The sequence below is a fragment of the Letharia columbiana genome (assembly GCF_014066305.1).
Source record: "Letharia columbiana isolate WasteWater2 chromosome Unknown Sc0000026_s0, whole genome shotgun sequence".
Taxonomy (NCBI): domain Eukaryota; kingdom Fungi; phylum Ascomycota; class Lecanoromycetes; order Lecanorales; family Parmeliaceae; genus Letharia; species Letharia columbiana.
The window spans coordinates 495,313-522,161 of NW_023501068.1; the positions used below are offsets into that span (position 1 = coordinate 495,313).

General features: G+C 51.3%; 11 protein-coding genes across 11 annotated transcripts; 4 read left to right on the forward strand and 7 right to left on the reverse strand.

Moving 5' to 3' along the window:
* Positions 1-733: 733 nt before the first annotated feature.
* HO173_007869 (uncharacterized protein) lies at positions 734-5,221 on the reverse strand (the record flags this gene model as incomplete). Its single annotated transcript, XM_037309769.1, has 8 exons — positions 734-1,190; positions 1,250-1,440; positions 1,492-2,348; positions 2,567-2,759; positions 2,896-2,955; positions 3,004-4,016; positions 4,239-4,408; positions 4,458-5,221. 8 exons carry the CDS (start codon positions 5,219-5,221, stop codon positions 734-736), a joined length of 3,705 nt encoding a protein of 1,234 aa, XP_037163446.1.
* Positions 5,222-5,598: 377 nt separating this feature from the next.
* HO173_007870 (uncharacterized protein) lies at positions 5,599-6,449 on the forward strand (the record flags this gene model as incomplete). Its single annotated transcript, XM_037309770.1, has 2 exons — positions 5,599-6,187; positions 6,247-6,449. The coding sequence occupies 2 exons, from the start codon at positions 5,599-5,601 to the stop codon at positions 6,447-6,449; spliced, it is 792 nt and encodes a 263-aa protein (XP_037163447.1).
* A 44-nt stretch (positions 6,450-6,493) lies between these two features.
* On the reverse strand, positions 6,494-7,564 carry HO173_007871 (uncharacterized protein; the record flags this gene model as incomplete). Its single annotated transcript, XM_037309771.1, has 1 exon — positions 6,494-7,564. The coding sequence occupies one exon, from the start codon at positions 7,562-7,564 to the stop codon at positions 6,494-6,496; it is 1,071 nt and encodes a 356-aa protein (XP_037163448.1).
* A 329-nt stretch (positions 7,565-7,893) lies between these two features.
* Positions 7,894-8,906, forward strand: HO173_007872 (uncharacterized protein; the record flags this gene model as incomplete). The annotated part of the gene is made up of 4 exons (XM_037309772.1): positions 7,894-8,221; positions 8,322-8,410; positions 8,472-8,622; positions 8,725-8,906. 4 exons carry the CDS (start codon positions 7,894-7,896, stop codon positions 8,904-8,906), a joined length of 750 nt encoding a protein of 249 aa, XP_037163449.1.
* Positions 8,907-9,487: 581 nt separating this feature from the next.
* On the reverse strand, positions 9,488-11,365 carry HO173_007873 (uncharacterized protein; the record flags this gene model as incomplete). The annotated part of the gene is made up of 3 exons (XM_037309773.1): positions 9,488-9,966; positions 10,016-10,762; positions 10,816-11,365. The coding sequence occupies 3 exons, from the start codon at positions 11,363-11,365 to the stop codon at positions 9,488-9,490; spliced, it is 1,776 nt and encodes a 591-aa protein (XP_037163450.1).
* Positions 11,366-12,169: 804 nt separating this feature from the next.
* HO173_007874 (uncharacterized protein) lies at positions 12,170-13,059 on the reverse strand (the record flags this gene model as incomplete). Its single annotated transcript, XM_037309774.1, has 4 exons — positions 12,170-12,231; positions 12,283-12,688; positions 12,738-12,939; positions 12,989-13,059. 4 exons carry the CDS (start codon positions 13,057-13,059, stop codon positions 12,170-12,172), a joined length of 741 nt encoding a protein of 246 aa, XP_037163451.1.
* Positions 13,060-13,169: 110 nt separating this feature from the next.
* On the reverse strand, positions 13,170-16,028 carry HO173_007875 (uncharacterized protein; the record flags this gene model as incomplete). The annotated part of the gene is made up of 5 exons (XM_037309775.1): positions 13,170-14,086; positions 14,141-14,533; positions 14,590-15,165; positions 15,218-15,487; positions 15,542-16,028. The coding sequence occupies 5 exons, from the start codon at positions 16,026-16,028 to the stop codon at positions 13,170-13,172; spliced, it is 2,643 nt and encodes an 880-aa protein (XP_037163452.1).
* A 982-nt stretch (positions 16,029-17,010) lies between these two features.
* On the reverse strand, positions 17,011-19,142 carry HO173_007876 (uncharacterized protein; the record flags this gene model as incomplete). Its single annotated transcript, XM_037309776.1, has 4 exons — positions 17,011-17,392; positions 17,447-17,620; positions 17,671-18,368; positions 18,420-19,142. The coding sequence occupies 4 exons, from the start codon at positions 19,140-19,142 to the stop codon at positions 17,011-17,013; spliced, it is 1,977 nt and encodes a 658-aa protein (XP_037163453.1).
* Positions 19,143-20,983: 1,841 nt separating this feature from the next.
* On the forward strand, positions 20,984-22,438 carry HO173_007877 (uncharacterized protein; the record flags this gene model as incomplete). The annotated part of the gene is made up of 5 exons (XM_037309777.1): positions 20,984-21,213; positions 21,272-21,542; positions 21,597-21,666; positions 21,714-21,863; positions 21,915-22,438. The coding sequence occupies 5 exons, from the start codon at positions 20,984-20,986 to the stop codon at positions 22,436-22,438; spliced, it is 1,245 nt and encodes a 414-aa protein (XP_037163454.1).
* Positions 22,439-22,448: 10 nt separating this feature from the next.
* HO173_007878 (uncharacterized protein) lies at positions 22,449-24,892 on the reverse strand (the record flags this gene model as incomplete). Its single annotated transcript, XM_037309778.1, has 2 exons — positions 22,449-22,498; positions 22,573-24,892. 2 exons carry the CDS (start codon positions 24,890-24,892, stop codon positions 22,449-22,451), a joined length of 2,370 nt encoding a protein of 789 aa, XP_037163455.1.
* Positions 24,893-25,273: 381 nt separating this feature from the next.
* On the forward strand, positions 25,274-25,782 carry HO173_007879 (uncharacterized protein; the record flags this gene model as incomplete). Its single annotated transcript, XM_037309779.1, has 2 exons — positions 25,274-25,436; positions 25,493-25,782. The coding sequence occupies 2 exons, from the start codon at positions 25,274-25,276 to the stop codon at positions 25,780-25,782; spliced, it is 453 nt and encodes a 150-aa protein (XP_037163456.1).
* Between the last annotated feature and the right edge of the window lie 1,067 nt (positions 25,783-26,849).

Below are 26,849 nucleotides of genomic sequence, written 5' to 3' on the forward strand. Positions count from 1 at the left end.
AACTCCTATTGCCAGCTACGTATCTGTGCCCTCTTCTCGTATGAACGGCAAATGGTCGAAATGGGCTTCTTGAAATAGATGATCTGGTGGAGAGTCTTTTCGCGTCAATTTTGTCCTACCCGACGGGAATCACTTGGCAAAAGACCTGTGTCTTCAGTTGTCCGGGCGCTGAGAATTTTACATATCCTAGCCTAATGTGAGGTTGTCTGCAGCACTGATAGTGGCTGCTTGAGTCTAGGTTCTGGATGTGGTTGCGGTGTTGTGGAAGTGGCAGGTGCTAAAATGACTCGGTAAGTACGAGTAAGGTAAGGTACTCCTAGTCATCCGCAAATCTGGCATACGCTAGTCCAAATCAGGCCTTATGAGAGAAGTACAATGGGACAGATCGTGCCGCTATAGGATGCCCATTTGAAGCTACGTATTGCAATAGGGTTACCTAAGGACTGCGAAAACGGGAGAGTATTCGATACAAGCTGCGCAGATTGGTTTACATTTTGGGTACACGCAATCGAGCTAAAGCTATCCCGGCCAGATGTGGGGAACATAGTGAACTATTGGCACATGAAGATAAAGTCTCCCTGGATCTAACATCGCCGACAGTGGGTATAAACGCTAGTTGCACCTCGAGGGCTCATTACATCCAAGCGGATGCATCACTACCCGATATCGCAACACCCATAGCCTAGCGCCGCGATGACTTTCCCTCCCTAATACCGAAGACGCTGTTCTTCCACTAAATTGAGATACCCTTCGAACGCTTTGAGGGTGTAGGCGTTTGTTTGACAGATTGTGGGCCATCTTTGCGTTTCCGGCTGCTCGTAGTATTTGCAAAGTCTCCAAAGCGAGGGGTGCTAATGCCAGAACTGTTGTCCAAGGTCGTCCCATCGGTCAGACTCTCAGCCGGCGTTTGAGGCACGGGCTTCTTCCCGACCTGTGTGGCAGCTGCAACCAAAGCCTGCGCTTCCACTAAGACCTCATAACGAGCATCGATCTCTGCGGCCTGATAAACACAATAATCGGCTGCCTCAGGAGTCTCAACATGGTGGTCGAAACAGCTCGGACATTTTATGTAAAATGCTTGCGCGACTGCCGGAAAGCCAAGTAGTTCGTACTCTTTAAGATTTTCGCCGAGAAGTTCCGTTTTGTCCCAGTCGAGACAGTCCTCACAGAATCCTCTCTCACACCAGCGGCTGTAGACCTAAATTAGTACCAATTTCATTTAAAGGACCAGAATAATATGGAACTTTACCATCGATAGAGCATGCCGCCAGCATCAGTAGTGTTTTGTTGGCAGTCCGCACACTGGTGTTGCGGACAGTGAAAGTGCATTTTGCCCTTGGACTTCGATTTGAAGTCTCTGTCAAGGCATGTATAGTGATAGGAGCGGGGACATCCTGAACAGAGGACTAGGTTTCCGCCATCCCAGCAGACCTGGCATTGCTGTAGTACCTGGTAAGCTTAACCAATTGGATAACTGATCAGAACACATACCTCCTGATTAACTACTTCGGGCTTTTTCTCCCGCCTAGGCTCCGCTAGCCGAGGATCTTTGCCCGCCATTGTTGGCACAGCCTCCCAGTCGGCACAATTGGCGCTTTGCTTGCTTACTACATGGCCATCTATGATGACAGTAGTGTTTTTGCCAATTCGTCTTTCCTCTCTGGACCATTCTTGAGCAATTCCATCGTAGCCATTGGATTCTCTAACCTTGATATGCTTTTTGCCCTCGAAGACACGCGCCTCGACTTGTTCTATCTGAGCCAACCATCTCTTCTCGTCTTCTTCCTTCACAGAGACACCGACTTGTATCTGCCCCGAGACGTGGATGTCGGCGGGTTGATCTTTGCACTTCTCGAGCATTGTTGAGAAGTCCCAACTCAGCATCTCGTTCACGTCAAGTTCTGGACGTGCGAGTGCCTGGGCTCCTCGTCGGACCAAGGACATCAACTGGGTTGTATCAAGCTGCGGCATATCATCTTCTGCTGCTTCCACAACTCTACCTCCTGGGCCTTTCTTCTTCTTCGTTGCCGACTGTAAATGAATATCTCGCATTGACTCTGTCACCTTCGCAGAGAGGTAAAGCTTTTTCTGAATTCTGCCCATCATCTGCTGTTCAACCGTGCCTTGTGTACAGAGCTTATATACGGTCACAGGCTTCTTCTGTCCTATGCGATGAGCACGAGCTTCAGCCTGCAGCATGATCTGTGGGTTCCAGTCCTGATCGAGCATAACGACATCGGATGCTGTCGCTAGGTTGATACCCAGGCCGCCAGCGCGAGTCGAGATTAGCATAACCCGATACTCGGATTCTTCCTGATTGAACATGCGTATACCAAGGTTCCGTCGGGCTAGGCAGGTTTTGGAGTCAGTGTCGCTTTTTTGAGGCACAATTCCGAGAAATGAGACAAATATAGAGAGCATAGTGATCCTTTCGCTGCCGAAACGAGGCGTTTCACCTGAATGAAAAGACAGTGCTGGGGAGTGAAGAAGCTTTCTGCTCCCTGAAAATGGCATGTGGCCCCAATCTGCTACCGAACAGGAAGAATTTACTCCGAAATATACGTACCGCGCGAAGTACCTCCGTCGAGTCTGACGTATTTGAATTGCTCCCCAGCACCGCGTAGGTGCAAGAAGTCTTCGCAGCAGTCCAGCATACGAGTAAAGCCAGAGAAGATGAGGACTTTTTTCTTTTGTTTCACGACCAACTCATCGATAATCTTGTCGAGTACGATAAATTTGGCTGATGCATGGATCACGTGCTAAATGATTTCAGAGTCAGTGCTTCTCTTTGGGGATGGACCAAGAGTCAGGAGACATGTCTCAAGAGGCGGAAAAGGTCTCCGGTCCCCATGATATGATGAAACGGGGAATGATGGGTTGGAAAATATGACTCACTTCGCCGAGGTAATACGGGTCTGGCTCTGCATGAGGAAGAGTGTATGGGTGATTGCAGCACTTAATCAGGTCAGCTAAACTTCGTTATTTGGCTCTAGACAGACACACCTTTCTCAATTGCATTAAAAGGTTCATCAGCTTCTTCCAGGCCGTACTCCTGTTTTCGTCCTGCTGTTCGTGCTCCAGGGCTTGGCGCATAATTTCTTTAGTCTCTTGCCACTCAGTCGCGGCTTCTTCCCCTCCGTATGCTTTGTTTTCCAATGCTTCTAGCTCTTCTATACCCTTTTCTTGCAAGATGCCTCCCTCTTCCGACTCCTGTTTGAGAGCAACGGCCTCCTTTTGTTGGGCACCTTGAAACAACTCCTCCAAAAGTCCTTTGTCGGCGCGAGTCAATAGTCTCATATACCAAAATCTCTGCATAGGAGTTAGAGGAACGTATAGTAGTACTTCGGTTTTTGGTGGAAGATTGAGATCCACTCCAGGGCTGTTCTTCATCCTTCTGAGCATTATGATCTCAAGCAAGCGCCGAGCATCGTCCATGACTTTGGTGCTGACTTGTCCCTTATTAAGGTTGAACGAGGACCTGAAAAGCTCGGCGGTCTTCTCCGTGAAGACCTCAGGATAGAGCCAATGGAGCAAGGCCCACAATTCTACTAAATTGTTCTGCAATGGTGTGCCTGTCAGGATCAAACGGTACTCTGCGCCTAATCCTTGAAGCGCTTTGGAAACCAAGCTGAGATCATTCTTAATTTTGTGTCCTTCATCAAGGACGACGTAGCTCCAGAGGAATGCCTTTTTGAACCAGCCTTGCTCGGCCAGGTACCCTTCGTATGTTGTAACGATGAGATCAACTCCCTGAGCATCGTCCGCATCGGAATCTAGATCAATGATAGGCTTGCCAGTAGCAGTGCGGCGATCATTCTTCTTTTTGCGTGCTCCTCTGGTCTCATTGCCGAAGGTATCAATATCGCCCATCGCTATCCTCTTCAGTCGGTCGCGCTCATGTACAGACCCATGGAATCTCAAAACTTTCAAATCAGGAGTCCATCGTCGAGATTCAGCCATCCACGAGCTAAGGACGCTCAAGGGGCATACCACGAGACAAGGTCGAAGCTCAACACCTGTAAATTTCGAAGTCAGCATAGCTTCTTTGAGGTAATATGCCCAGGATATAAGGCAGTTTTAGCGGTTGAAACCCGCATACTGCTACTTCTTCGAGAAAGGATATCTAGGTTATAGGATAGTCTTGGGAGTTGAGGCCGGCCCCCTGCTCACGAGATAGGAATTGCGGCTCAAGACCAAGGGTTCGATCAAGACCAGATTACTTCGAAACATGCACTTACTCGAGGTTGAAAGCTTTCGACTCTCTTTCAGGTACTGGATCAAAGACAGCGTCTGTAAGGTCTTTCCGAGACCCATTTCATCACCGAGAATGCCAGATAGACCATTCCTGTGAAGATAAATCAGGAAAGACAAGCCCAGTAGCTGATAGGGCTTCATGTCCGCTTTGATTCTGCAGATTAATCAGCTGAATCCGCTTCTGAGACAGCAAATGACCTTACCCTGCAGGCTGATGCTCAATGATCTCATAAGGCACACTCAGATCTTCTTCCCTCTTCCCGCTTTGTTGACGTTGAGCCATAAGGCGCTGAACATGGTTGCCTTCCGGGAGTAAGGGTAGGAAGAGGTCCTTTTTTGCCACAAAGAAGTTTGATCTCTTTCCGGCTGTCGCCGTGTTAACATGGTGTCGGAGTTCCTGACGAGCTGTTTTAGGAGCCGAGGGCTGTAATATAGTCTTCGGTTTTGCATGCCTCTTTGTGATCTTTCTCTTCTTGGCGATACGCTTATCGCCATTCTCCTGTGCCCGTAAGGACAGAGCGAGTTCGTTGGGTTGACGTAACGCATGCCCGGCAGATGAGAGACGAGGGGGTGGAGTTTTAGGTGATTCAATTTCCTCGAGCTCATCTTCAAGATCGATAATGCTCACCCGCGTCCGAGGAGCCTTCTGAGGCGTAGAGAATGTAGAGTCGAGCGAGGAAGAGGCGTCAACGTTGTCCGAGTCATCTGATATCTCGTATGAAATCTGCTCCTTTCTGCGGGAGCTACGTTTTCCCTCCATGGCTATCGGAAACTCTTGAGGGGAGACGCGGTCTGATGAAGGTGATTGCTTCGGTTGGGGTCTTGGCGAGAACGCTGCGAGTATCTGTGATGCGGTGGTTGATCGCGGAGTCGGAGTCTGAGTTTGGGGACTGAGGTGAGGATCAAGGGGGGAGGACAATGCCGTGGGTGTTGCTGGCCATTCCAATTGTGGGGAATCCAAGTACATTCTATGACGAGCCCAAGATCTGTCCTCCATGTAAAAATATGAAATTTGAAGACGTGTGGGGGACCGTTGAAGTTATAAGAAGGATGGGTGCTGTAAGTGAGTTTCACCTTCTGCCGACAAGTGAAGGAGGAAATTGCTGCTAATTTTCAGCACTCTTCCAGGATCGTGGCATTGAAAGCGAGCATTTTCGTTGATATCGACATTACAAGGCTCCCAAAAATTCTACGCCGCGACGATAGTACTGTCCCTTGCATTATTGACTGCTTAAAGGTCCAGACGACATTGCGCTTAGAAGAAAACTTAAAGCTGTGACGCGTTTCGCGTACTCTCGCTACCCGAACCCCTGTCAGCGAACTCTAGGCTTTGCTTGGCTCTTTATGTCCGAAACAATCGGATTTCTTGCTCTAACACAAATACAGTACCGACAACTTGTCAGTGTCCCGATGGCAAACAACAAGCACATTGCCCACGATCTCCTAACCCAAGCCCACCCTGCCCCACTCGCCGCCTCAATCTTTGTCGACAAGGTCCTTCACAAGCCACTCCACCTCCGCCCTACATCCCCAGACCACACATCTCAAGATGCTCGAGCCAAACGACGTATCCAACGCCTTCGAAAGAAAGAGAAATCGCAGCGACGCCAGAAGGTAAAGCCTTTATCTGCGAAAGAAAAGCGAGATTCTGGTATCTATGAGATTCCAGATACTGCGAAGAAGTATGAGATATATGTGCCGTTGCATAGGATGTGGCTGGGATACGTGTGGGAAATATTGGGTATGAATATGGATGAGAGGGCTTTTGTGACTGCGGACAGCGCCGGGAGTAAGCTCGCAAGTGCGGACTACCATGGAGCGGAGGTCACGGTTGTGAGGAGTAAATGTATGGGAATGGTGGGACTGGCTGGAATCGTGGTTAGGGATACGAAGTTCACGTTCCAGATCGTCACGAAAAAGAATGAGCTCAAGAGTAAGAGTCCATCAACAGCCGAACGGGGGTTTTAGGACTGACGATGTTGACTGTCTTAGCCATACCCAAAAAGCATACGATCTTTGGGTTCGAGATCCCACAACCTGTATCCAACCAGAGCTTGGGCCAGGAAGCTGCCACGGCAGAAAGTAAAGCCGAATCGGCAAATCTGGTGTTCGAATTGCATGGCTCACAATTCGAGAACAGGGCTCCAGACCGAGCAACCAAGAAGTTCAAGCAGAGGAACACGAATGATCTATGATAAGATTTTGCCAGCGCAGGCCTACTCTACAACGGCTTCCAACACTATGGTATATATCCAACCTTAGCTGACAGAAGCTCCAAACGTATATTATCGATCAGTCTCACGGTCGATGTCCCTCCGCCAAGACCAGTTTCCTCTCCTTCATGAGGCTCTTCAAGTGGGAGCATTTTGATAGCACCGCTCAATATGGCTCCGCGCTCCGAATCCACCTCTTCCAACTCGTCCAGGGTGTCAGGATCCGCGATCGAGATGTAGTCGATCTCGAATCTTGCACGCTTCTCTCTCGGCAAGGCGTACTGCTGTTTTTTCATGACGGACAGCTTGTCAATCGCCGCATTGTACAAAAACCGCCTCTTCCTAGCTCCTCTAGCGAAGACTTTTTGAACCTCTTTGAAAGAAGCTAAGAGCACCAATGCTACTTTGCGTCTCCGTTCTCCAAGATAAACGTTGCGAGAGCTCATAGCCAAACCATCCGGTTCACGGATTGTCGAGCCAACGCGAACCTCCGTATTGAGATGGAAATCCTGCACCATCCGCTTGACCACAAATGTCTGCTGAATGTCCTTTTGCCCAAAGTACACCCTTTCGGGCTGCACTATATTCAAAAGCTTCATGCAGACTGTTGCAACACCGCGGAAGAAGACCGGTCTCGAAGCACCTTCAAGTCTCGATGACAAAGGGGTGATGGTCACAAACGACCCTTGACCGTCGACCTCAGAGGTTGGAGGCGAGCACGGATACATCTCTTTTGTACTTGGCATGAATATAACACTCATGTGGCCTACTAGGCTGTCATTTTTAAACTCCTTTGCCAATGCCGCGAGCTTGACTTTATCAGCGTCCCAGGTCCGAGGGTACGAGCTGAGGTCCTCATTGACGCCGAATTGAGTAGGGTTGACATAGATTGAAACAAAGACCTGATCGTTTTCCCTCGCAGCTTGTCGTATCAAGGCCAGATGGCCTTGGTGAAGAGCGCCCATCGTTGGCACAAATCCCACTGTATTCCCTGCAAGGAGCGCTCTACGGCGCTTTTGACGGAGACTTGGTATTGAAATGACTCTTTCGAAGCCTGTAAGCTTACGAGGCTTGATGATGCTCAACCGTAGTCGCATAGTGAAGGCAGGAGAAGAACAGCGACTGCCGTGGCTGTGGCTTGTATTCACACTCAACCAAAAGAATTGGAATCCAACAAGACTGTGGGAAGCAGGTCTTCCCAAGTCTCCCCCGAAGCAACGATTCGAGCGAACAACCTCATCGTGAGTCAAATTGGTCGCTGACAATAGGAATGAATGGGCGGTGTCGTGCGTGATAGAACCTTCAGCGTGGAATTGGGACGGCGGTATAGCGCTACTCTAGCGTCGTATTTTTCATCTCCCATAGGACCTCGATCCCCATCGTCACCGAAACCTCCATTGCATCCAAACTCTCCACTCTCCCAAGAATGCCACCACTCCCAGCGGCCCGCAGCACCCTGCTGCGCCTCTGCCCACGGCAACATGTCCCATCCACCATCACCCCCTCAATCCTCGCTGCCACCCAACAACGGCGCTGCAAAGCCGACATCGTCGAACGTCACTCGGGGGAATACGAACGAACACCGCGCTTCGAGTCGCCGTTCAAAAACCGCGACGAGAATCCTACAACGAAGATACCGAGTTTTGCCAATTATATGAGCAAGAAGGGCGAGACGTCGAATAAGACGTTTCAATATTTTATGGTTGGAGGAATGGGGCTGTTGGCGGCGGCGGGGGCAAAGGCTACGGTGCAAGGTGAACATTCACGAGGGGTTTGGGGAGGCGTAGCATGATACTATGGGATGTGATGGGAACGTGGGAGGACGCAATGGCTGACAATCGTGCTCGAATGCAGACTTCCTAGTCAACATGTCCGCCTCCGCCGACGTGCTCGCGCAAGCCAAGGTCGAGATCGACTTGGCCGCCATACCTGAGGGCAAGAACGTATGCTATTTCCTCTCCGCTCACCGCCGCAACGCGATGGTCACTGATCTCCTGCGAACAGGTAATCATCAAATGGCGCGGCAAGCCCGTCTTCATCCGCCACCGCACGGCCGACGAAATCAAAGCAGCCGAAGACACAAAGTGGGAATCGCTACGAGACCCGCAACCGGACTCCGACCGCGTCAAGAAGCCCGAATGGCTCATAATGCTGGGTACGCTTTCCCCCTCCCTCCTCCTCCTCCCCCCTCCCCTGCCATCCTCACGATCGCAGAACCCAGCGCGGCCAAGCTAACCTCCACCCTCCGTCCCACCAGGCGTATGCACGCACCTCGGCTGCGTCCCCATTGGCGAATCCGGCGACTTCGGCGGCTGGTTCTGCCCCTGCCACGGCTCGCACTACGACATCTCCGGGCGGGCGCGCAAGGGCCCCGCGCCGCTGAACCTGGCCGTGCCCGAGTACGACTTCTCGGAGGACGAGAAGGTGGTGATCGGATGAGCTGTTCTCGGATGCGAGGTGGGAGGGGGATGGAGTGGCGGAGAGGGATGGAATAGACTAGAAACGAAAAGAAAAGAAAAGAAAAGAAAAGAAAAGATACGGTTGAGCGGAGGGAGGTCTTCTAGGTTCGCCGCATTGTATCATAGAACCTAGCACAGCAATGGGAGTGTTTGCCTACGGGTGTCAGGACACGGATGCAACAGAGTGCCGTTCGTTGAACGTTCCGTTCTCAGGATGTGTTTGTTATAGTACCTTGCTTGGACCTGTATCCGATCGTTCCTCCTCCGAAGTGAACCTCAAAGCCAACACAGATCCGATAGCTGGGGCGACATCCCCTCTCTGTATCGATTCAAAACCTGGAAACAAGCCTTACGTTCTCAGAACAAGGTTTTACGGCAGGAGATGATACAGGCGGGCCAAAAGTTCCTTTTTATAAACATTATAAGTTATCTACACCATACCCCTCCTTGATTTAATATATCCAAAAACGCCAATGACGTGCAATGCAGTATGCGATATGCCCTGTCATGATTCGTCAGAGACGGTTTCGAAGACCAAATCATCTTTCGGCTTCTGATCAATTAGTTTTTCTTCGCCTCGGCCTCCTTCCTCTTCATCCTCATCGTCTTCCAGCGCATGAAATAGCACGCGAACGGGAACAACATTGTATTAATCGCACACCAAACGAACAAGACTCCGAAGTTGAGCCCGATCCTCGAATGCAAATCGAACAAGGTGCTCCGCGACGCTTCGACGATGTTGTGCAACGGCCACGCGTAGCCCCAGTAGTACCACTTCGGCGCCAAGTCCAGGGAGTAGAAAGCGGTCGACACGTTGGAGATGACCCAGAAGATAAGCCACATCGCCGTCCACGGCTGCCCGATTGCCATTGCGACATTCTCGCAAGCGAGGCCGAGGGCGATCATGCCGATGAAATTGATCATCCAGTAGACGACGAACGTGCCTTTACCGTAAGCGTCGGGGTTGTTGGCGACCATCGTAGTCGGAGCAGTGGGGTTATCGAAGGGAATTTGGAAGGCGAGAGAGATGAAAGAGTAGGCTAGGGACATGAAGAAGTAAGCTAGGACTGTGCCGATCCAGCGGATGACAGATGAATTTCCAGAATTTGATGGTCGGGTGCCCTCCGGGTGTGACGAGCTTGGTGTAGATGGGCAGGAAGAAGGTGAAACTGAAGAAGGCGATGATGATGAGGTAGATGAGACCGATTGTGACTGCTGGGGTGGTGACGGGAGGGCCAAAGGGGCGGAGACTGAACATTGAGAAGCCGATTGCTGGGCTGAGTGCCTGCGGTGCCGCTTGTAGGTTTGTGATTGGGATGCTGGTGTTTTTGAGGACCATGCCCGTCCACATCTGGCCGAAGGTGGAAGTGATTTCCGTCTGCAGACTCGTAAGGGACGGAAGGATGTAGTCATAAACGGTATCTTGATCTCGAGCTTCAACCCAGATGGTTTGACAGGCCCCCAGAGGTTCATAACTGGCATTGCCCTGCTGTACAGCTTGTTGGAGGAGCGCTGTAGCGTTTGCATTGATGACGATTGCTGCCCATGCCTTGAAGTCATACACAGCTTGCCGGACGTTCATTGGGTCGTTGTCGAAGAAGGCTGGATCCATGGTGATGAAACCCAAATGGCCCCCGGATTGTCCAGACGATATCATTTTTTCGGTGGTTTGGGTGATCAAGGGACCAACAAGAGGCGTGACTCCCGTATATGGTGCTTGAGTGCCGTCGAAATCCACAACATACACGTCGAGCGAGGACAAGTTTTGTTCCACGTTGAACAATACCGCCCAGTACATACTCATGACAAGGAGGATAAAGACACAGAGAATCAAAGCTGCCAAAGAGTCAGCGCGAAGTTTTCCAACGAGTGGGGCAATGCTCATTTACTGGTTCTTGCCCACAATCCCAGCAGCTGCAGTCTCAATTTTGCGAGTTCCGAATGCCAGAAACCAACCACGGGCGGCGAACCTCGCTCACCCCCCTTTTCTCCCCCATCTCTCTGCTTTTCGTCATGGAGAGAGGCATTGCTGTATCGCTGCTGTCCATGACCCTGTCCTTGATATCCTAGGGTATGATGTGAATCCGGCGAACTATCATGACGATCGCCACTCAAGGAGCGGTCCAGGTTGCGACAATGCTCACACTCCCTGCCAGCCATGTGGTTGAAGCAAACAGCAATGAGCTGATGAGGCTGATACGAAGGCTCTGGAGAAGAGGGATGATAATAGCTGGCTGATCTGCTGGAGTGACGTTTATTATTTGCCTGGATGAGAGGCAAGGCATCGCGAGCATCTTGGGCCCTTTGTGCGGAATAATGTTCGAGACGCCTATGACTTGTCGATTGCATCACTCTATCCGAAAGTTGGCGAACCATGCTAGTGCCGGATCTGGTCCCGGAGTTAGACCGGGTCGGATTAGGATAGTACGGGTATGACATCTTGTTGGCTGAGATGCGGAATGAGAGATGCCTTATACCCGCTTGCGAGTTGGGTATGCTCTGACAAAGTACTCTGTGCTTGAAATACACTCCAAATGCTGGAACAAATCAAGTAAAATATCTTTCAAAAGACTAGGTAAATTTCTGCTGGAAGTCCATGTTTAAGTAGCGAATCTCACATGAACGACTTCGGTCGCCGACGGGGAAAACGGCCACGACCAATGCAACCGGGCACCAATCATTCAACGCGCTTCATGAGCTATCCGTCTCTATTTCCAACAGTCAAGTGAGCTATCCGTCTCTATTGCCAACAGTCAAGTCAGTTCTTGCTTCTAGGATTGCCGTATGCTCTAGGCCGGCCTGACACAACCGGCTCGATCCGGGCTCCTATCCCCAGACCGTTTCTATCCAGAATCAAACGCAGGACCTCCAGGCGCGAAGACCGGGAGCAATACATCGGCACCGTCCAAGTTGTCGTTGATGCATGCAACGATTGGTTTGGCACGTGACAATAGCAGACCAGTAGAATAGGTTTGCCCAGCGTGCAGTACCTCGGAAAGCTCAGCCTCTTTCGTCGCAACCCTGCTCTACAGGACATCCTTGGCTGGAAATCGAGAGCTCGGAGCCAGCATAGAGTACCCCCATGGGCACACTGTCATCACTTAAAATGCAAATTCTTAAGTTGTACTCTATTGCTCCTGACTATTATTCACACTTCACTCCCTGCCCTGTCCTACAACCTGTCTCATGCATCGTTCGCCACGTAAATTGCAAGTTTGACCTTATATCATCCTGTTGCACCCATTATATGAAGTCTGCCGAGTATGAAAAGCCTCGGAACTCTTCTTGCATTGCTTGCGTCAAAACTGAAAGTTATTAGCTCAGATTCTGAACTCCACGGACATTGACAAACTTACCAGACTGGACCGGCGTAAGCACAGGCGTAACGCTTGTAAATTCGGAATCGAAGTTGCTGGTATCCGTAGGGTTCTTGATCTGTGGTTGGAAGGGAGGTGCAACTTTCTTGTCTCGGATATCGTCCCAATTTATGTTCCTGAAAAATGCATGGCTCATGATTTCTTGAGCATCAGTGGGACCAGACCCTAGCCGCAATTCTGGCTCGCGCATTAACAGCTTCTGTAAGACCGACACTGAGTCTCGTGGCATGTGAATTGGGTATAACGGTTCATCTGCCAGAATGGCATCGTAAATCTCATCTTCGTCTTCCCCTCGGAATGGGGACTGTTGCAGTAGCATTTGGTAGATTAGGACTCCAAATGCCCACCAATCGACAGCCCGTCCGTACTTTTTGTCAAGTAGGATCTAGCGACAGGTTAGACATTCCGTCGCTAACGATGGGAAATTGACTCACCTCTGGTGCCATGAACTCTGGTGTCCCACAGAAAGTGCTTGTGCTTGACCCATACCACATCTCTTCTTTGCAGAGACCGTAATCACCAACCTTGATGTGACCATCCAAAGCCAACATTATGTTGTCGAGTTTAAGGTCGCGGTAGATGACTCCGTTTTCGTGAAAATATTTTAGAGCTAGGCAGACCTCAGCCGCATAGAACCTGGAGGTGTCAGTATTGATGATTAGATCAGAGGGATCATTTCACTGACTGTGCGCGTTTGCTCCCAAACTGCCCACGTTGGATGTGCAACATAAGGTCTCCACCGCTGATGTATTCCATAACGAAATATACCCGAGTTTCCGTCTGGAAGCACGCATGAAGATTTAGCAAGAACGGATGGCGTTCCTTGTTTGCAACCAAGAACACCCTCTTCTCTGACTTCGTGCTCTCTACTTCATCATTCTCGATGATGAACTCTTTCTTGAGGACCTTGATGGCGTAAAGCTTCTTTGTAGCTTTTGTTTCTGCCAGCATAACCTTACCAAAATTACCCTTCCCGAGCACAGCAAGGAAGTTGAAGTGCTCAAGCCCAATGCGCCTTCCCATACCCTGTTGAGGGGCGGCTTCGCTTGCAGGTAGCGCCTTGACGACTTGCTGGTTTTGTTGCTGTGTTCTGGTTGGCTCTTGGAAAATGGGCTGCTGTTGTGGAGGCTGGACGACAGAGGCAGGAGGCGCTTGCGAAGGGTAACCACCGTAGCCTGCATAGTCTTTCGGATTATAGGTGGCTTGCGGAGGTTGTTGTGGCCCTTCATCCATAGATGGATAGCCTGCACCGGGCATGCCAGAAAGTGAGCTGAAGTCAGTGGTTGTATTCGATCTGGGCGATGACAGTCTCTTTTGTTGTTGAAACCCATGGACTTAGAAGCGGCATCAATGGCCACTTGGGACGAAGCAGTGCGGGGAGGCTGCTGAGGTCGACGTTGCTGTGGCAGGCCCTCGCCACTATATGTTGCATTCTTGGCAGCACTCTGAGCTGCGCCCGATGGTCCTCCATACTGTGGAGCTGGAGGAGGCTGGCTATACAGCTGCTCTTCCTGACCGTGTGATCTTCGGGGGTCGGTAGCCGGCGTGCTGAGCTGTTCTGTTGCTGGCGCTGGTCTAAAAGACGGTTGAGGGGCAGGACTTGGGCGTCCAGCGCTTGGCCTCAAGGTCCTTTCGCTCAGATTTGTGGGTTTGGAAGGTCGCTGTCCTTGCAAATTCTTGGTTTCTCGCGAAAGTACTAGGATCTGGTTGGCTACTTCCATCGACATGCCGCAGAAGTCAGGCACAAGGTGAGCGCATTGTGCATGGCAGCTGAGAGCGCATTCTGTGCAAAGATCAGTTCTATATAAGATAAAGAGCTGCAGTGGAATCGACTCACCAGAGCATTTCTTGTTTTTGCGACCCAGTGGCAGGATGTAGCCACAATGGCAGCACCAATTGGCCCCCATGTTGGAAAAGTTCTCGAATCTGTGTGGAATACGATGGTTGAGCTTCTCTTCATCCGGGTCGGTTTCCGCATTAGATTTGCTGATACATTTGGTGACCACCTTGGAGTAGCACTTCTTGTGGCACGTATATTTGCAATCCTCGCATTGCATACCGGCGGAGTATTTTAGAAACTCCCCGCAAAGGGCACAACGCATGATATTGTAGAACTGCTGGAGCACAAACTTATGGCCATAAAGCTCATAGACTTCTTCTTTGCGCTGGCGAATGGCGCCTTTACGGTTGAGACCAATGTCGAAGGGTCTTCGGTCTTTGAGTTGTTTAGCTGCCACATATCAGTATCTCTGCTTGAACCACAGATTAGAGGTTATCAGGGCTCACTGAAGCTCAAAGTCAATTGAATCCTTCCCACGGGCTCCAGAGCAAACCATGCGTCGACATCTCCAGGATTTGAAGGAGGCTGGGCTGCGTTGTAGGAAGCCTGTGCCGATGAGCCTCTTGAATCCCGCTGTTCACGGCCCTGTGATTGTTGCAACGATGAGTACGCAGAATCTTGTCGGTTTTGCATCCCTTGATTGTCCATCCTGTCTGCTGTTGCCCAACCACCGCCCAAGTCCGCTTCAATCTTTTTACGTCTCATCTCTTCCGCAATATCAGATATCCGAATCCACAGCATGGCTATAGGTGTCGGGTGACTTCCGGATTTGTCGTACACAGTCAATTCGATTTCGTTGGCCTTGTCAATGTCGATCTGGTGAACCTCGTCGGTCCACTTGTCGATCCTCGTACTCTTCGTTCTCGCTTTGACCGTATCTTCAACCTTCAACACGACAAACGTCTCTGGGCTCCGAGCAAGCCTCCCAATGGCGACATGGTCTACATCCTTGACGGCATGTACGGTCATGGAGAGGAGACCTGTCAAGGGCTTCCGCATGTTTGGGGAATTCAAGCTGTCATCTATGTATGTTGTCAGGTGCTCACGATCCAACCCTCACAGAGGAGGACCTACCATCTGGCGCATCGTTGGTGCTTTCCATGTCTACGTGCAGGTCCTCGTACCTCTTTAAAGCCTGTTTCAGGAGCTGGATCTTCTGGTTGCTCTCTATTCGTCGGGCCTCTGCATCGGCTTTGCTCTTCCTGTCCCCCTCATCTTGGTAGAGCCTGACCATCTTTTCCACGCCATCCTTGTATTGTTTTTCAACGCTCAGTTTGAACTCTAGCTGGGAGAGCATAAGCTGTATTCGGGGTCCTAGATAAGCAGTGTCGTATTTAATTAGGTCTGCACAGGCTCGTTAGTCCACAGCATTGATATATTGAAACACCTTCCGCCCACCAAGTTTTGTATAGTTCGGCCTCGTTTTGGGTGTTGTAGACCCCGGACCAGGAGGACCGAATGGGGCTCGTGGAGGCATCATGCCGTGGCCTCCGCTCATGTCGTTCATGTATCCTCCATTACCCGGATCTCCGTAGTCACCAGAATCTTGACCAAAACGTGCTCCTCCATCCCTAGGTGCAGGTGTTGGTCCGACTGGCCTTTGTGCGTTCCGCGCTCCTCTTTGCTGAGGTGATAAGCCCCCATGTGCTGGAGGTTGAGGTCCACCACTGCTTCCCGACCCCATTGCCTCCATCCTTCGCATCTGTAGTTCTCTCATTCTTTCTTCAAGATAGTCTATCCCCTTTCGTGACTCTCTTATTTGGGAATCCAAGCTCTGCTGCACTTGTGGATTTGAGGATTGGCGCATGTTGTTTGCGGCGTTGATAAGGACCTTCTCCCTCTCAATCTTTCGGTATACCTGATTGATGAGGTCATCGTCATTCATCTTGACTGCTTCCTCGCCTCACAGGCGGAGAGGATAGATTGAAAGCACGCGGTCGTTGAGGGTGTAGCCTGGAAGACCCTGCTGATGCTCGAACCAGACCGAATGAAGGAATTCTTGGTATGAATGGCCTTGGGAAGGAAGTCAGTAGACGAGGAGTCGCGATTTGACTCTTGTGATTCTTCTCTGTTCGGAGTACACCTCAAAGAGTCTTTGTCATAGTCTCGGAGTGAAGGCTCAGATGCTGTGGAGTGGCGCGCTATTGCCCCACGCAAGTCGCCAGGAAAATGTCAGCCAGCCCTTGCATGTAAGCACAGCAAATCTCCAAGAAGCTTCACGGAGCAGGTGAGTAGTGGTACAATTCGTGAAAGGTATCGCAATTGCGATGTTTCATGATCGGCACTGAGGCTGTGAGGCAACCCGCGGTGGGGAAGCGAGAATCGCAGAACAACACAAAATGTTCTGTTTCTACAAAAGATGGCTGTAGACTGAAAATCTCTTATATAGTTGTTACTAGAAGCACTTTACATGAGCCATTAATTATCTGCATACCAGGTCACTGTCTGGTCTGTCAGTTTGTTTATTAAGCGTGATAGGCTGTAGACTGAGGTGGAACTGTTTGCCAGACTGAACAAAGCAGTAAATACTGACTGTCATAGCTCTCTTCATCCCTTCTTTGGTATCATTACATTAGAATACAGACATAGCCGTAGCATCCGTGCGGGATCATGCCCGCCCCGTGGGCCCGTGTATAAGAATTCAGCCCTTCTGCCCGCAAGTGCGCTGGATCTCTTCCTCACATTCATGACAACGCCTCGCTGATATCTATAGCACACATAACGACGAAAAGATTTGACTTTTGGCGCAAAGCCATCCAATGTGACTAGGTAAGTCGGTGGCATCCTAAAACGGAGGCTGGCTCTGCAAGATCGACTGAAGTAGATGGCTGAGAACTACTGGGAGACGTCCCGAGTATTGTCGATTATTAAAAGTGGTTGAAATTCTGCCCTCCTGGGTGGTGTTGAGGTGCGACGTAGTAGTTCTGATAAGGATGGATCGGCTGGCCAAAGTCCGCCCTGGCATACATAGGATTTGGTATACCACTCGGTATCGACTTTGACGGTGGTGCAGGAGGTAATGATGTTGTAGATGCCTGCTGCTGGAATCCATAGTTCAGTGGCTGCTGGAGACTGTCCTGGCCGCTCCAACCCCATTTTTTGATCAGTCCTTCAATCACGAAATTGATGCCCCAGCCGGTTTCTTTATGTATCTTGTTGACAATCGTAAGAACCTCTTCTTGCTCGGGCCGAGAGATCAGGCATTCACCAGCGTGATGAATGGAACGGAGTGCTACACTTGCAACACCCCTGATGGCCGTTAGCAGGATGCCGAGGAGGAGGTCTACCTGGTGGGAATGGTACCTATCCTTGACATGGGCTATTATGCCGCAAAGCGTCTGGGCGTTCTGCATTTGCATTTCCTGCATATCTTGTACTTCTTGTTGGCTTACAGATATCATGGGATTTGTTTGTGCCAGGCAGATGAGCGCTGTGTGATAGAACATTCGAGCAATGACAGTGGCTCGTTTAATCAACCTATACCGTCAGTCCGTACCCAAAAGTCATTTCAGTATATCAATTCTCACCAGACTTCAGGAAACAATGACTTCGAGGTTTGCTGAAACGGGTGCGAACGACCCAGCGGTTGCATTGTGCGAGGAACACTATTATCCCAAGCATCACACCAATCTTTCAATATCTTCCACTCTTCGTATCGGTTCTGGATCCGCATATGGTCCTGTGGTGGGTCCGAGGAGCGAGGTGTCATCAGCGCGCGGAAATTTGCTACCTTACCCAATATCCACAATATCCGGTATGTCCAGATTTCTTCGCGTCCAGGACCTGTAGGCCCGGAGAAATCCATGTCAAGACCCCAGTCGTTCGGATTCCATGCTACCTGCCAATTGAAATGAAGACAGCTGAGTAACTCCATGCCCACATTTAGCCAAAAGCACGCGGCTCCGACTCCGACCGAGGTAGCATTCCAGCCGCACTCTTTGATCAGGGCACGAGCGCCAGCAATATGATTCATCCTTTGAAGTGGTTTCTCGCACATGATCTCGTAAACATTCAGGATCACAGCCGTCGTTGCGCAGATGACAGTGTCTCGGTATGGATTTTGCAATTGCCGGAGCAGCAATCTGGTTGCGGAGTCGTAGTAATGCAGAGCCTTGTCTTCCTGATATGCTGGGTTCACCAGGACTAGATGCCGAGCTCCGCAAGCAAGGAAAGCGTTCAACAACATCGGTTCGCTCAAGGAATCGAAGGGCAAAAGTCGGGAGAACTGGACATTCAGTCAGTTTGTTCCTCGGCGCGCCAAAGTAGATCCCCTTACATGCTTGTAAGGATCCATGCTATCCATCCATATCCCAACTTCTTCAACGAAGACTTGCATGAACAGCAGCTCCTCCGGATCAGTCAAAACTTCTCGCGTTTCGCTTGGCGGAGTCAACGTCTGCTTGGTATTGTTGTATGAGGATACAGAGGTGGCACCAATGGTATGACTAGAAAAGGTCGAGTCCGAATTGGTCGAGCCATGTCTTTGATGCTGATCTCGACCCTGATCTGGCATTGGCTGCATCGACGCTGCATATGCCTCCACTCCACCCGGCTGGATTTGCTGGGAAGGTAATTGCTGATGGGCAAGCACAGGAGCTTGTATCATGGGATCGGCGAAATCGAACGTCGATTCCTCCTTGGGCACCACGTCTCCTTCAGCCTCTATCTCTATTGCGGCATAGCGACTGAGACCCCCTCGATATTCTGAAGCAATTTCTCGCGACTCGTCTTGAAATATCACGTCCCAGTCTTCCGTCGGAGGAGTGATTGGCGGATTCCTGATGGTGGTATCGATGAAGTTCAAACGAACTCCTCGTTTGCATTCTCGGTTCGATTTTTTGCAATTTTGGCAGTCAGGAACACCTTCATCGCATTTGAGATGTCGTTCTCTGCAAGTCAAACAGCCAGTCCGTACCCTTTTCGGCTTGGCTGCGGCGGCGGCGGCGGCGGCAGCTGCAACATCTGCCGGCACTGTTGATGGGCCAGTCTTGCTTGCCATTGGATCGTATTGGGTGCTATGGCCTCGGGCCTGAGCAGCCCTGGCTGCGCAAGCCAAGAGGGGGTCACTTCAGCAGGGTTCACAGTCTTGACGCGATCTTCGGGAGCGATGTGATTGCGGATTCGTCTCCAAAGGCGTACAGGAATGACGGAAAAGCTTAGCAGCAAGCAGACTTTGTGATCCGAAGGACAATTTTGTCGAGGTATGGCAGGAACAATGGAACGGTCCAGAAGAAAACGCCTTCAGAAGAAGGGATGAGAAGTATGGGCGTCCTGGCGCGAGGTCGTTGCCGATGGTTTTCTCTGATATTGTTACCGTCCGAATTATGGTCACAGAATGCGAATCGTAATGATTGTCGTTGCCCATTCACTCCGCGTGTGGGCCCAGCATGCAACGCGACATGCGAAGTCTCCTTTCAGTCGCAATTGATATATGAGAGGGGGTCAACGGTGAGGTTGGTTGGAGAATGGAGGATCGAGGGTACCAGTGGTGGAGTGAGTTGCAACAGGGAAGGGGAAGGGGAGGTCTTAGCGAAGATCGCCTTTACTTTAAAATTTTGGCTTGCGGACTCGTCCCGAACTTCCAGTTGAGAAGAGCGATGAGGATCTGGGCCTGGTAGGGGGGGCACCCTTTTGACAGGGGCTTAGGGGCTTTGATGGGTTGATGGCGCAGCGTTGGGATGCGACCGGGCGGTTGTTTCTTCCTTTGAATTTTCGGCTTTGGAGGGATCCTGGTGCTCTCAACTCCGTTTGGTCAACTCTTTTGCTGTCGATTTGAACCAGACACGAGGCAAAGCTTAAAATTGAATTTTGGAGCAGGGTTCTTCCCACGGTCCCACCATCAAAATTCCTTTCTTGCTAAAGTAGGTACTTTATAATTCCGAACCAATGACACCGGACTCCAAAGACTTCACTTCAATACGTGGAGAAAGATGGAGAAGAGGAAGAAGAGAAAAGAAAAGATGCAGGATGGAAGATGAACGTTCTGCTGCCCCTCGGCCTTACTCTGGAGTAAATACATTCGCCGAGGAGGTCGGTAAAGACGTCAGCGGCGGTTCTAGACTTTTAGACTTTCTTTCCGGCATTGAACCTGGTCCAGCAGATTGATTGGCAGGGCAGAAATCAACATTGTACTTAGGTACTACTGCTGCACCGTAGAGTATCTCTCTCTCTCTCGGCTTTCCTTTGTCCTACCGGTAACACTACAATAAATAATATTTTAAAGTACCTACCTATAATTTCTGAATGTTGACACATTTACCTGATTAGTATCAAACCTCAATGTTGTCCCGGCCACCAAACATGAGCCCCCCCGCCATTCGTCAAACGTCTAGCAATAAGTCGGATCTTCACAATGCCGCTCCGAGGCATGCCAACGTATCACTGCCAAAATCCCTCTGCTCTGCCGAGGTCAAAGGTCAAGTCCGTTTTTGTAGCATCAAAGATATGCCATCATACCCTCCAATCTTCTGCTTCCGCCTCCACAGTTGCTGTAAATTCTCTGTTGAAGCTCTTCCGCTTCAATTTTCTCGACCGGTACTTGTACTTTGGGGGCTGAGACCAAGCCCTACAAAAACACGTTTCTTCGCTGCGCAAAGACCAATCTCTTCTCCCGCTTTACCTACCTTGGCCCACCAACTGCCAAAGTTCATGGGTGCCGAACCGCACAACCCCCCAGACTGCAGCTCTTTTGCTTCTGGTATTTCGGTCAAAACACCAAGCTGTCCCCCCCTCCGGAGGCAGACTTATCGCTCTGCCGCTCTCTTCTTTCATCATATATATCAACCTTCCTGCATTAGGCACCTCTTCTTTCTCTAACAGCCTATCTTTCCCCTACCCAACATGACCACGGAGCTGCTCCCTCCCGCACAGCCAGCTTTCATTCTTCGAGGCCACTCTGCTCAGATCCACGCCCTACACTTCACACAGGGCAACACCAGACTCCTAACGGCCGATGCCGAGGGTTGGGTCGTTTCGTGGAACCTATCTTTCAAGAGACCGGTGGCCGTCTGGAAGGCTCACGACAACGCCATCTTGGGCGTAGGATCCTGGAGCGCAGATCGGATCATTACGTGCGTACATGATCCAGGATGGGTGATCCCATGCGCCGGCTAACCCGAAAGGCTACAGTCATGGCAGAGATCACAAGCTACTCGTATGGCAGCTCGGTCTGGCAGACGAGCTCGCCATGGACAAAACGCTTCCCGTTGATGCTGCCCTCACCTCGAGGAAGCAGCCGTGGCTGTTGCACGCGCTCCCGGTCAACACGTTGAACTTTTGTGCTTTTGCAATGTGTCATGACGGCATGCCGCAGGTCCTCTCTTCTGTCAAGGCCTTGCAAGACAAGGACGTTCCATGCCCGATTCTGATCGCTGTGCCAAACACTGTGGATTCCGGTGGCGTACGCAGACCGTCCGTGACCAACATCCGCTATTCATACTGATTTTATGTACAGATTGACATATACCAGCTCCCTTCCGAGCACCGCGCTGCCGGTATAAACGCAGACCGATTCATCACGACCGGTGGGCCGAACGCAAACCCCCAAAGCTCCCATCACTGATATCACCAGGCATGGTCATGGCCCTGAACATCCTAGCCGAGTCCACCCGGATCCAAGTAGCCGCCGGCTACGAAAGCGGCCACACAATGGTCTTTGTGCAAAACGACCCAGGCGCCCCCTTTCAAAAACTCTACTCCGCAAACCCTCACACCCAACCAGGTCAGCCCGCCTCCCACCCCCCAAAAAACCCCCCCATCTAACCCCCCCCAGTCCTCTCCCTAACCATCGCCCCGTCCAAAGACCACTACCTCACCTCCGCCGCCGACGCCACCCTCGCCAAGCACCCCTTGCCCCTGGGCCACAACATCTGGAACACCGAACCGAAACCCCTCAAGGTGGTGCAGACCCAGCACTCGGGCCAGCAGGGGCTGCGGTACCGCTCCGACGGCCGGGTCTTCGCCACCGCGGGCTGGGACGCGCACACGAGGGTGTACTCGGGCCGGACGATGAAGGAGCTCGCGGTGCTGAAGTGGCACCGGGTGGGCTGCTACGCGACGGCTTTTGCGGCCGTGGAGCAGGCCGCCGATCGTGACGGGGCGGGGGATGGGAGGGGATGGGGATGGGGATGGGGATGGGCAGGCGGTGAAGGCGCAGGGATCGGTGGTGAGCACTGTGCAGCGGCGGCGGGATCAGAAAGCGCAGGGCACGCATTGGCTCGTGGCGGGCGCCAAGGATGGGAAAGTGTCGCTGTGGGATATCTATTGAAGTCTGCGGACAACGCTGGGGGTGGGTAATCAGCCGATGTTAAATTCGCTGGCACCGGCCATATGCTCCTTCATCTTCGAGCGCATTTTCTTCGCCGCGTCCCGCCCATCGTTAGGGGCCAGGGCCGAGTCTTCCTTCCCCGGCCTCTTTTCTCCCACCGAACCGTCACCACCGGCGCCACCACCATCACCGGGCCGCCTCTTCTCCCGTTTCGTCGGGTTTCCGCCTCCGACGGTGTTCCCTCGACCCATATTGCCCGGCCTCTCCCTCAGTGCGAACGCCTTGGCTAGGTGTCCCAAATGCAACCCCTTCACATCGAACATGCCCCTCTCCTTGGCAACATGCGTGGCATACGCCCTAACATGGCTCACGTACGCCTTCCGCGCCATCTCCCCCGCTCGCTTATCCTCAATGACCCAGCGCTCGAGCTCAAGTTGCCATTCTGTCGCTTCATCGTCCCATTTCCCTCCAGTGGTGGCGGTACCGTCCAGTTTGTTTTTGGCGCTTGCAATCTGTTTTCCAAATCCCTTGCGCAGGACGTCTTCCGCTCCCTCTCCCTTGATGGCACTTTCACCTGCACCCTCCTTCAGTACTTCCACATAGCCTTCTTCCGGCCCGGGCATCAAGAAACAACACGCTCTACCCTCTTTGCCAGCCCTTGCGGTTCGCCCCACACGATGCAGATGGTCGTCTGCAGAAAAGGGTGGGTCGTATTCGATTACCAGGTCGATGTTCGGCAGGTCTAGACCACGGGAGGCAACATCTGTGCAGAGGAGGATACAGGGATTAGACGAACGCGTGAACGATTGGAGGGTGGCTGTTCGTAGAGGTTGGGCTAGAGAGCCATGGAGTTCATAGAGCGTTAGACCCGGATTTGAAGGTGAAGCCAAGCTGAACGCGGGCGCAACCGTGGGAAATTCTGGCTTCTCACTTTTTCGACTTGTTTCTGGCATCTCCGCTGGGGTCGAAGCATCCTGAGTCCCGGGTGTTTTGCGTGTTTTGTTACTCCTGGTGTTTTGATCAGAGGACGTGGTTTCTCTTGGCGGTTGGGCCTCTTTTCGTGAGAAGGCTTGGAAATGGAAATCCACACTGTCGGCGCAGGATAGAAAGACTATCGCTTTCATTACTGAACCTTTCCTTGCAAAAGTCCGCTTGAGTAGCGCCGCGAGTGTTACAAGGCGTTGCTTGGGAGGTACCACGATATAGGACTGCTTCAGCTGCGCTGGCGCTAGAAAAGCCGTCTGTTTGTCCTCTTGCTTACTTGCCGTAGCGCTCTCTGAGTCGGTGGACAATCCAGGATCAGCTTTGATATGCACCGCATCTTTCAAGCTTATCTCCCCCAGTTTTTGCACTCCCATCTTCATTGTTGCGCTACACATAACGGTGGTCCTCTTTTCCGGCAGTCCCTCCACCCTTTTTCTCAATCTCCATTCCCCCCTTTTCTCGTCTTTCCGCTTCTCCAATTTTTGGACAATGCCTTTGATGTCCTCCTCGAATCCTAATTCCATGAGTCGATCCCCCTCGTCCAGCACTAGCCACCGCACATTTCCTACATCCAGGACCTCTGTGTTGTCCAAATGATCCATCAGTCTACCAGGAGTCGCGACAAGTATGTTGAGACCTTTTCGTAATCGCGCCTTTTCGTGATTCTTGACGGCGCCCCCTGTGACAGTGCCAGCGACAAGCCAGGGCATGGGACGCAGGAGGCGGGTGAGCACGGCTGAGATCTGGTGCGTGAGTTCACGGGTTGGGGCGAGGATGAGGGCGAAGAGACCGGATGTGCGGTTGATCTTCTTCTCATCTTTCCTTTCCTTCTCCGCTGAGTCTGTGTCTCCAGTCGGGGTGAAGGGCGCCGCACTGGACAGGGCCATTATCCGCTGCAATATTGGGAGAAGGTACGCCAGCGTCTTCCCAGATCCAGTCTCAGCTTGTATAAAGGCATCGCTATCTTCACGGAGTAGCTGCGTTATGGTTGCTTTCTGAATTGCGGTTGGGGCGGTGAGATTGAGATTTTGGATTAGATGGGTGGAGAGGAACGGGGAGAGGCCGAGAGAGGTAAAAGTGGAGAGGCTGGCATCGAGAGGAGCGTTGGAGGGTAACGGAGCTGGAGCTTCTTCCGCTTGTTTTGCCTTCGATGCTGATGATTTGGTGGCAGGGTTGTAGGTGAAGAGGGAGGAGACAACTTCATGCGATTTCGACTTGGCATGATTGTTCCTAGATTGAGCAGACTGCGCACCACTGATCTTCTGTCTCTTGGCAGACCTTGGATTATCCTCTTCTAGACTAGGTTCCCTGGTCTTTGTAGGGACCGCGACGGTATTGCTTCCTGTAAGTGTCCCGTTCGTTTGATTCTTCTCCCGTCGGCGCTGTGAGCTTTTCTTTGCTTGCAGTCTGTCTCTCCAGCGGCCGCCTTTGAAAACGGCTTTTGTTCCTAATGAGTCTTCTCCTATGAAGAAGTTCATCAACATGCCATCTTCGGCCATTTTGTCGGTAGGAGCTTGGCCCAGCTCGTGCAAGTGTGAGTCCTTCCTTCGAGCCCCTCCAGAAAAGATTGAACCTCGGACCAGTTGAAGAAAGTTTTCCCGATGATTAAGCGCTAGTGCGCTTATCGGATGTCCCTGCTGCCGAGCTTATTAATTCAACTGCCGGCATCAAACCTCGAGCTCTCTAATGCTTTTAAGAAGCGGTCAGTTCCCAATCCCGACTTTTTCATGTTGCGTTATTTGCCTCGCACAACCAATTGCTTGCCGAAACGACCTTCTCCAATCTTGTGTCCTACCACTCGTCAGCGATCTCACAGAACTATAATTATGGCAGGAGCATTGCCGCCTCTCAGTCCCACAGACAGAGACACTTACGCCAGAATGGGTACAACTATGGAGTGGTTCCATAACAACTTCAGAAATACTTGGAAGGTGCTCTACGGGGCTTGTTCAAGCGGGAAACGCCCTGCGAATATGAGCATAAGACAATTCCTGAACACCGGCTCAGAGTTCGCTCATCATCTCACTATGCATCATACCATTGGTATATCTATCTTATTAGGGCTCACAATGTTCTCCACCCACTAATCGCACTTGCAGAGGAGCAGCACATCTTTCCCGTACTTGCGCAGAAAATGCCAGCATTCAAGAAGGAGTTGGAACTCCTTACTCAGCACAAGCAGATACACAATGGCCTCGATAAGTTTGAAGCATACATTGACGATTGCAAAGCTGGGAAACGTGATATGCGAATGGACGAGCTCAAAGAAATCATGGATTCGTTCGGCACGGTTCTCTGGGCCCATCTGCAAGACGAAGTTGACCAGCTCTCCGTTGATAATATGAGGAAATATTGGTCTTTGGACGAAGTAAGAAGGTTACCGATGTGATCGAAACCACTCATCTCGGCTGCGGTACTCACGCGCTGGCCTAAGATATTTTGGCGATACGGTAGGCGTCATGCCTGAGACGTTTGCTTCAAGAGGAGAGAAAATAGAATTAGGTTTGCGAGGGCTTCGATCTCCAATTTGTGTCCAGAGCAGCGACCAAGATCGCCATCACACCAAAGGCAGCACAATAAAACAGGAATGGAGCGGGCTTGAGCTATTGCGTCCCCCACAGGTAGCGAGAACATTGGCTCACCACGTTGTGGCTTCCCACTGGAGGTTCGAGGAGCAGTACCATACAGTATGCACTCCGTAGAGAAGGGGCACTAGGGGAAGGTTGGAAGCTCGCGTACGGATATTGCATACGGAAATTTGATTGCGCAGCACATAACTCGAAGTCATCGATTTGATTGTCTACTTTTTACTTGGAAGTGTTCTGTACTCGCACACTTCGCTGCAGAAAACGGTGACCGTCGTCGTATTGAGAACAGCCGGTCAATGCTTTCCACGCCACATGACCGCCTTGCAAATATTCGCTTTCGAGGGCCCTTAGCCGAGCAAAAGTCCGCAGGCTGGAGAGTATTGGCTTTTCATGGCCACTAGCGAAGATGGCCAAGCGAGTCGATTTTCGTCTCCACCAAGTAGTAGTGTTATAGCAGGTTAGCGGTACCTTTGCTATGCGAGCACTGATGCCAATCTTCTGTATCGAAAAACGTGAACAAACCGAAATTTGCCGTCTTAAAGTCTGGCCTTTATCCGTTCAAATCTCACCTCACCTCAGTTCCCAAATACTTGGTCAGTCAACACGATCAATGGCCAACCCTCTCACACCTTCCAAATCCTCGCTCACAGCCCTCTATCTCACAGCACTACAAAGCTCCGACGATCAGTCTCATCTGTCTGAAAGTTTCCAGTACTGAGAAGCACCCACGGATTGCAGCGCAACCCGCAAGACTTTCTTTCGTTGTCACTACACGACCGACTCTGCATTTGGCGGCCCGATCAGGATGAGTCCACCCAGGAACTTTTTCACTGAGGTAGCAGATCAAGGTCAGCTCAAGTACCTTGGC